Consider the following 9,716-nt stretch of genomic DNA (forward strand, 5'->3'; position numbering starts at 1 on the left):
GGCAGGGGAAGGAGTGAAAATTCGCATGAAGCTCCTGGCTCTGCAGAGACCCCTACTGGGAAGTTGCTGTTGTATGGCAATCTTATAACAATAACAATAAGGTCAGCTCTGATTTCCTCATGGTTAAATAGCTTGCCTTCCACTTCTCCTTTAAGTTACACTGTTAAACCTGTATCTTTAATCAAGCTTTTGGTCACTTATCCCAGCAGCTTATTTTGTAGCACTGTGTCAATTTCTGTTTCCTGTGAAACACCTTGAGTCACTTACGATGTGAGAGACATTGTATCAATGCAAGTTGCTGCTTTTAGCACTCAGTATCTAGGCTAAATGATCATACGGCAGTATAGGGATGTCGATACCTATGAAAGTATGCCCCAACGTGAGTAAGCATCTTTTGGAAGAAATACAATTTCCTATGTTTTAACAGAATGCAATTAAATTTGCAACACCATTAATTAATTGGAACTAATGTTCCAATTCTTTTAACAAAATCATTTAATGTGTTTTACTAACAGACAACCTATCCACTTGCACAGTGTAACTGATGCATAAGACTGTACATTTAGCATGCTGTTAAAATTGGTGTTGAGATGGTAGTTCATATTAATACTGCACTTAGCACAATAAAGCATCACATAAGACCATGCCAAAACTACAGATTAGTGCTTTGCTATGATAAAATGGCAGCAGAGGCCTGTGCAAATTTGAGAACCAAATGAAGGTTGGGATAACAAATTCCAAAATGTGTAAGGATATAGATCAAAAAATGCTAAATGTAATGTTAATTAACAACAAGGAAGATATGTGAGAAGTCGTAAAACTGTGACTCTTTTAAAAAGGTAGGTATTGGAGGTGATGCATTCACTCAATATTTCTAGAAAGAAAGTAAGATCATAACATAATTTGTACAGTCAGTTGTCAAAATGGTATAGCAACAATTGCCTTAATCAACTATATGTTAAAGACTACATAGAATTCCAATCTCAATCTCTTTTAACTCCAAAAGGGTTGACACATAGAATTATGCTCAGGCTAAAACTAAGGATCAAGTATGTTTACACATGGCAAATTGTGCAGAAGCAGACAGTCAGGAAGATACCAAAAATCAATAAAGTTTGAGTCAACCCCAAGAGCATTAAATATTTTCTTCACAATGTATTACACAGTTCAAAAATCTGCAAGAATTTTGGAGGAAGCAATCTTTTATACAATACTCTACAAGTGTTTATATATGAATGAAATAATATACCTCCAGAGAGAAGAAACTCAAATGGGCTGTAGAATTAGAACCTGCACCTAAATATGTCAAACCTGAATTGGAGACAGAAAATGCTAAGAGTGCTCAGCAAATCACGCAACATCTGTGGGAAAGAAACGAAGATAACTTCAAAGTCTCCAGTGGAAGTACATTCTTTCTTAAGTGAAAAATGTAAGAACTGTAAATTATGTCAACACTTACATCAAGATGATCAATGTAATGTTTAACTGACCATTTCAGGACAGAACCCATAATGAATCACTAGATTAAGAAAGTCATCTACAGTACAATAAAACATCTGATGCTGGCATTTGAAGGTGACAAAATATTGTACAAATACCTTTCAAAATGTTCCTGACACCACAGCACCTCCCTCAGAGGTCACATACTTTCCAAGGTGTATTTTTTATTTTTTCAACCAGCACATGAATGTAGTGTGCAGCAGGAAGTACATATATGCAGTGATCTTCACAATAGAGAGCCCGGACCTCAGAAGGCATGCATGGGTTTTCACATCCAAGCTTTTCCAACTCATAAAAAGGACACAAACAGTGTGATGTCAGGAAGAGACAGGAAAATTGTTCCTGCAGCAAAAATAAACTATGTTCAGCATTTCACAATCCGATTCACATCTCTATCAAGAGATGACAATCTGGCCCAAGGTCATTGGTGAAATGCCTTAAGATTTTTTGGTCTGGGGTACTGCCCTGAGCAACCCTTCAGCAATGTCTTGGGACTAAAGTAATTGCCTCCATAGTATCCGAAGATCAGAAATTTACATTCAAGGTTCAAGTGCTCATTTTCCTCCAAGGGAAGGCTAATTAAGTTGTTGCTTCATTCTAACATATATCAAGAGTTTTGCCTATGTTTATGCAGGCAGCTTCTTGACTTGAAAAAATGGGCTAGATTAATTTTCTGTATTGCTGATGCTGATCCTTAGAACAAAGGAACTCTTCCAAGTTCTGGCTAGTCATGCCATTTTTTTTAAACATACAAATGCCTTGTCTATCTAAGATTTCATAGAACAAAATATTGGAATTTTCTAATTTTGCACGTAAGAAAAATTTCTTTTATCAGCAGGAAAGTTTGGCTTTTCTACTTTGAAAATAATCCATTTAGACTCCCACACCTTTTCTATTACTTTGTTTTTCCTGTCTCATTTGTCCTTCTGCACTATTTGATTGGCATTTCTCCATATTCATCATATCTTTACATTGTTTTCCTTCCAGATTCAACACATATTTCTGTAGACTTAGTAGATGTAAATGGTGTCTTACCCAGGCCCTTCAAAAGAATTATCAGTTCCTCACATTTGAGTTCCAACACTCAAGAGGGATTAATATTCTATTAGTTGTAATATTTCTCGTACCTATGGACTAACTTTCCATATGTAGACACCTAAATCTCATTGCTACTCCTAAATTTCATTGCTTTGTTTCCTATCATTAAATAAATATTCTGATCTGTCTTTTCAAATCTATTGTTTGACTGCATATTTCCTCATATCAAAATCCTTCTTCTATAGTTTATTTTCTCCATTGATTTAGTCTATTTATGTCCTTTTGTATTTTAATGTTCTAAGCTTATACTGTCCCTCCTAATGTACTATCATCTCAAAATTCAAATATGCAACTTTCAGTGCCTTCACCAATGATTTACATGGTACAGAGACACTCATAAAGATCCCAGAAAATTTGTTTGTGTCAGCTCTGATTCTCAACAGCAGAGGTAATAACTATTTGCATGATTATATAACACATATTGTGTGTTGAGCCAAACTAGCAGTGTTGGAAGAAACTTGAACATCACAAATAAAAGGTCTGAGAGCTATACCCACCATTGTAGTACAAATGTTCACCTACAATTCTTGCAGAAATATAGGTCAAGTTCAAAACAGAAATGAATAGGGAGAATTATGTAACAACACAAAGCCACCATGGCATGGTTAGTATATTGGCAGCCTTTGTGATAAATATGATCCAACTTCTTCCAAATTACTTGTGTATGTATGGTACAGACATTTATTTTCATCTTTTAACTTTAACTGCTTTGTGTTGACATTTATGTAGTTATAATGTTATTGCTTTTGTGTTTGAAATGGAGAGGTTTGGCATTGGGTAATACAGAGTGTAAAGCACCTGGACAGATCCTTTCTGGATCATTGGGTCTATTTTAAAATGACATCCCACCCTTTTTACATTAATTACTTATACACTTACTTTTAAAAAGAGATACAAATGATTCAATTTCAGAAATAATGTATGTAGGATATCCATTCCAAAAAGTTGACAGAAATATTACCTCTAACAGTTGATCCATTAGAGAATATTCCAATAGGAAAAACTCATGGTTTAAAAACAAGGTCATTGAAGCTCTTCTGAGCGTAAAAGCTGAATACTTCATATTTTGATAATTGGTTTGAACTGTATATTCAATCATTTTGATGAGACAGAATGCTAAAAAAACTTACATAAATAATATTACAGATTTCTAAGTTGTCAAAGAACTATAAAAATAATTTGATAAGAATTTTGACACAATTTGCTTATTTGTTCTTATGAACAATTATTAACAATTGCTAATAATCTGCTGATTTTCTGTATAAATTCACATCTTACAAACACACAGATTGATAGTTTTAGCCTGAATTTGATGTGTTCCCAACTTTTAAGGAAGATGGAGAACGTATAGTGAGAAACCTGTACTATAACGCATTAGTAAAAGTGTGAGCAATCAGTGTGAGATATGCTACATCTCATTCAATAAACACAGGCTTCTGTTAATAGGTGGTGGAGGACTACATTTGGAAGCCATCTTTTGCATAAGAAAAAACGTTGAAAGGAGGATCCAATTTAGAACACTGAATATTCTTGCAATTATACATCAATGATAATAATAAAGCATGAACTGACCTTTCAAGCATAGATATAGTAATGCAAATTTAACACAACAAATCAATTGTAGTGAGTGCAAGTAATGATTCTGAGGAACGTTTGTAATAAAACCAACAACTGCTTTATTTTAAATTTTATTGACCAGAGGTGTTGATTTTCTTTATTGCAACGTTAAAATTAATCAATGTAATATCATTGAATGCACTGGCTATGGAATTTGCTAGTAATCAGCTACAAGTTATTTTTAATAGAATTTATAATAGAAATATCATAATTATTCATATTTTCACTTTAGCAACTTATCAGTCAGATGGTGCACACAGTATTCAATATCTATACAGAGAATTGTTGTTGGAACAGAGAGAAACCAAACACATAAAAGCTTTATCTTATTAAGCTCGGATTCAGTCAACATATCTTTAATTCCAACTCTCTATTTCTGTTGATCTATTGTAATAGGCAAGTCCTGAGAGACCGAAGAATCAACAGGAGAATCACCAGCCTCATCCACCTCAAGGACTGGGGTCATATGTAACTTGTAGTGGGCAATATCTCAGGCATTTTTGGCTTCAGAGCCTTCCAATGCATCAAAGGTCATAATCATAGAAATAGGTCACACTACTGCAATCTATCTAAAATAGAAACAGAAAGTGCTAGTAAATAGAAATTAAAGTATCTACATCAGAAGAAGCACTGCTAATGTTTCAGGCCAATGACCTGTCATCAGAACTGGAAGATATTTTGTTTCATTTAGCTACCTATCTGTATAGCAATCTCTTTATCTGTTTTCTTCTCTATCCTTTTATCTATATCTTTCTACAAATTTTAACAAACTGACATACTTGAGTGGTTTCAAGGCATTAATCTAAACCTCTCATCATATTTTATCTGGGTCCGGCTTTGTTTCTGTGACTTGCTATACACTGAAACGTAATTTTTTATTATAACCTGGTCATCACCCCAGGCCTCTATTATAACCTGTATTATGACCATTTTTTTGTCTAGGTGTTGTTTATGGCTATTGTTTGTTTGTACTCCCAACTCGTGGAAAGCTACAGAAACATATTAGCGACAAATACATCATTGCACATATACACATACAGCAATGCCAACAGGCACACAAAAACAAGTAAATGCACAGACATTCACGCAAGTAGGCACATCATTGCGCCAGAACATATCTGAGCTGGAAAACTAATCTACACGCACACTGAAATGACCCATTGTTCCGGCCCAGTGATTTTAATGCGAATAATAATGTAATGCTGTAGAATAAGCATCATGATCCGCATCATAATCATTATAATAAATAATCCATTAATTTGACTAAAAGTGGTCGTTTCCAAATGTTCTTTTCAATATTGTAACGGGACAATCATTCTCAATACAGGATTAAGATTTCTTTGGACAGATTTGTGAGGTCTTTATCATGGGTCCAGGTTACACGCCATTAGCTCAATTATAAGTTAACCGCGAATATTCCCAATTTATTTGTGCAATTTAAGTACAATATTATGAAGGATAAAAAGGGGCAAAACGATTTGCACGCACAATGTCGTAAAAACATGAAACAATTGTTTCGTGAAATTAAGCGCACCTTTTATTTAATATGGGCTATGCGCTGCAGCAGTGATGGAATGGCACCGTTAATTTGCAACTCCAAAACATGGTGAAATAATACCTGCTTCTGTTGATTTGCACGAAACGTAAATTGATGTGTTATGCCTTAGTGAGACATAATTACGAATAAAAGTCGTACACAATGCATTTCATTTTTTAAAAAATCTGTATTAGGTGCAAAACGTTAATCATTTAAAGAGGAAAAACGATTTCTAAATACCGTGCAATGTACAGGTCTTATATTTACAAATATTGTGAGAAATATTTCAAACTGCAGAATCTCACAATTCTTGTTCATTTAAACACAAAAAGCAATGCATGACAGAAGTATACCAGTCGTATTTTTCACTGGTTGACCGATACTAAACACTGTTTCGCTCGAGAGGAAGAGTCTAAGCGATGTGTAGAGCTGCTGATCGCTCCTCAGGTGCCGAAAGTGCAGTCGGTTCTGGTTCAGGGCATCGCCACCTTGTAACAACACATATTGAACAATAAGTCACCCGAGTTTGCCGTTTCCTTGAACTGCAGTGAGATTAATTAGTAGATTTGTAAATTATTTCCCTGCGTTCTCTGGCCACCTCCCCACCCCCCACAACCTCTGTAACTCCTCGATCGTCGCTGACACTTGTACTTCCCTTGCGCGCCCAGCTCCTCCCAGCTGAATCAACCCCGGGCATTGGGAGCTGCCCCATGAAACGCGCCTTGCCATTCGTTCAATGAGCTGGGATATCTGCAGTCGGCGAGCTGTGATTTGCCAAACCAGTTTTCAATCATCTCCCTTACTGTTATAAAGCACAACGATTTCAACACACTGACTTCAGTGTGAATTTTGCACCTCTGGAGGCAAGTGTTGGAATCTAAAAGAGAAAAATACAAATACTTCATTTAAAAAAAACAAAGCAGCAAGGTTTATATTTTAGTTTTTTAAGATTACTTAATTTGTATTTATAAGGCAATAATTCTCGTAGAGTCATCTGCACTATTATTTACAGTAAATAGGAAGTGTTGTTCAGCAGCGCAATGAAAGCGGTGAGTGATGTCCCTGCTCTGAAGAAGGCAGGCTGCGGTGAAATGACATTGCATTGCCTGTCGGAGCACAGTCTCAGCATCGCCCGCTGCAAGATGGAAGAGGAGTCGCTGGATCTGCAGTACGACATGAAGGATTGCTACTCCAAGCTTAAGCAGCTGGTCCCCACCATTCCCCAGAACAAGAAGGTGAGCAAAGTGGAGATCTTACAGCATGTGATCGACTACATTCTGGATCTGCAGCTGGCTCTAGAGACGCACCCGGCTCTAGTGAGACCGCAGCCGGCGATCTGCGCCTCGGCGCCCCGGAATCCTCTGACAGCTCTCAACACCGAACAGGTAAAATAAAAGGGAGAACCATCACTAAACTTCACTCAAAAACTGCACCTCTTTAAAAGAAATTCCTGTCTCAGTCATCTTACAGCAGCATGGGGAAGAGAGAGGGGTGTCTTAGCTAGATTACAAACAGAATCAATTTTATTTTTAAACAAAACTTTAGCCATTTGGAATTGTTAGGAGCAAACATTTTCTAACGTCAAGTAACAAGGCTAGCCGTATTTCCCCGTGTTTTTCATCCTTACAGCACGGGAGATGGGGAATTTACGCTTATCGTATCCCATTGTCTGTTCTCTACACTACCAGTGGGAACTCCTGCAGAATTAACAGGCATGTGACAGTGTGTATATGTTGATGGCATGTTTCTAGTGAAACGTTAACGATAACAACTGCTAAGATTGCGGGATCGATACCTACACATTAAAAACATATATGAGCATCGCCCCTGTATGATGCTGTGACCCAACTGGAATAGAAATTCTATATTCAAGTGATGCAGTTTAATTTAAAAAATATATTTATACGTAGACGTGCGGATTAATTGTATCTTGGAACACGTTTCGCTTTACTGCGGATTCTATTACAACAGGGATCATTTCTGTAGCACATCTTTCAACGTACTAGGTACAATTTCGATGGAAACTATAGAAAACACCAGGCTCCGTTTTATTCATGTCAAAACTATACAGGTTGGAGAATTAGGACTGTAACAGTGAAAACAATCTCTTTCACTTAGGCCTTTTTGTGGACCGAGATTTTTTAAAATCCACCCGGAACTCTGGTTTTATTAGTCCGTGCCGTTTTGTTAAAACCAAGGACGCTGATCAGGGCAGGGGACAATGTAAAATTTATAGAACAACACATACATTTTAATACAATTCGGATAAACGACGTGTAGTTCTCAGTATTAAATTTATAATCAGACGCAAATGAGCTGCTCAAATTCAGAGCTTCCACAAGAGATACAATGTACAGTGCCAGAAATGCTCAGAAGTGTTTTCTCTTTGTGTTACAGACTGGGTCTAAAGTCAGAAGACAAGAGGACAGCATTCTGTGCCGCTGATGTGATGCTGTGTGAGGTGGGCGCTAAAACAGGGCATTGTTTAATATTTACTTTCGTTTTAAGTAACAGCGAATGTCTAGCATCGTAAGTAAACGTTGCTAGTTTTTAAACTGTGTAAGTAGCGTGCAGCTGTCCATGTTTGAAGTTTTGTACTGGTGGGTTTGGAGCTGCAGTTTGACCCTGATTTGTTTTGGGTTGCTGATCAAGCATGCCTTGTGTTGTGTTGGTGGCGCCAGTCAGTCTGGAGCTGAGTGTTTCACACACCCCCTCTGTTCATTTTTCTTATACAGGTGTGCCCGAGAAACGCGCGCGCACACACATAACAGACCAGAGAGGGGAAAGAGAGAGGAAAAAAAGGGAAAAAATCTAATCCTAACGATCAACGCCAAAAACCTATCCAACAGACTCCATCCTCGGAGGGGTTTCTGCCAAATCACGTCTTATCTCTCTGCTACTCAGCGTTAAAGCCACAGACTTGAAAAAAAAGCAGAGCTCTGACCTTGGGACACTTGGGGAGGGGTGGGGGGTGGGGGATAAACTGAGTGACTTCAGGCTGGTCGACAACTCATTGGAAGGTGGAAGAAACCAGTGAAACCCATCTAGGGCAATAGTGGAAAGTTTCATCGACTAAAAACAAGTGATTGCTGACGCTTTTTACTAATCCAGCAGTATCTTCCAGATGTTCTGTCATATTTTAAACAGACGACTGGCTTAGACCAGGGGAGTGTCGATACGCCATTTTTTCTAAAAAAAATGTAAATGTATAGAAAGAAGGTGGGGTGGGCGGCGAATCTTAACCTGCTGTACATATTCAAGATGTTCTTTATGAGTGTACGTGGAAATGTATATGCTTTAATAGATCATTGTAATTATAAGATATTTTTTATTAAAAAAGAGCTTTTGTACAGTTTTACAAGGTTTCTTTTATTCCTCTCACCGCCTACATTGAAAGTGACATGCACGTGGAGAATCAATGTCCTGACTAAAATTTTGCTGGTTATTTATTCATTTAGACCTGGCAGTTTGTAGATGGAAAATGTTTGACAAGGCTATAAGGAAGTATATCCAAAATGAATTGGGAAATCATTCCATATTTCAATTTGGCAACTTTATGAAGATGCAATTAAAATTATAACCTGTTACTGACACAATTTCATTTAGTTCATCTCTGTATCCTAGCTAAACTCATAGATGTCCGTGGGTCTGGTGCCGAAACGAGGGAAAATAATCATAAATTCCAGTTCTCCCGATGGCTGATTGGATAAGGCTTATTTTGAGCCTGAACGTAACTTGAAATTTAACTGTGTGGAAACATTTGTCAGCTACACTAGAATCTTTATCCATTTTATAGTAAATGGGCTTTAAGATAACTCAGTGACAAATATTGATGTTTTGCTCTCAATATGTAGTTCTTGAAGATCCAATCCAATCTGATAAATTGCTGATTTTTTTCCCCTTCGAGATAGCTACACGGTACTAACTTATGGTGGATAAAATTAATAATTCAAAGAATAATGCC

General features: G+C 37.0%; 1 protein-coding gene across 1 annotated transcript; it reads left to right on the top strand.

Annotated features, from left to right (window-relative positions):
- The first annotated feature begins 6,600 nt into the window (after positions 1-6,600).
- Positions 6,601-9,107, top strand: id4 (inhibitor of DNA binding 4). Its single transcript, XM_020517526.2, has 3 exons — positions 6,601-7,137; positions 8,150-8,213; positions 8,488-9,107. The coding sequence occupies exons 1-2, from the start codon at positions 6,793-6,795 to the stop codon at positions 8,195-8,197; spliced, it is 393 nt and encodes a 130-aa protein (XP_020373115.1). The 5' UTR covers positions 6,601-6,792; the 3' UTR covers positions 8,198-8,213; positions 8,488-9,107.
- Positions 9,108-9,716: the final 609 nt, after the last annotated feature.

The sequence above is a fragment of the Rhincodon typus genome, chromosome 2, assembly GCF_021869965.1.
Source record: "Rhincodon typus isolate 14 chromosome 2, sRhiTyp1.1, whole genome shotgun sequence".
NCBI classification, from domain to species: domain Eukaryota; kingdom Metazoa; phylum Chordata; class Chondrichthyes; order Orectolobiformes; family Rhincodontidae; genus Rhincodon; species Rhincodon typus.

Excerpts from the sequence above, each read along its gene's own strand:
- id4 (XM_020517526.2), top strand. The coding sequence starts at position 6,793 with ATGAAAGCGGTGAGTGATGTCCCTGCTCTGAAGAAGGCAGGCTGCGGT. Across the intron at positions 7,138-8,149 it reads CAGCTCTCAACACCGAACAG|ACTGGGTCTAAAGTCAGAAG; the intron begins GTAAAATAAAAG and ends TTTGTGTTACAG.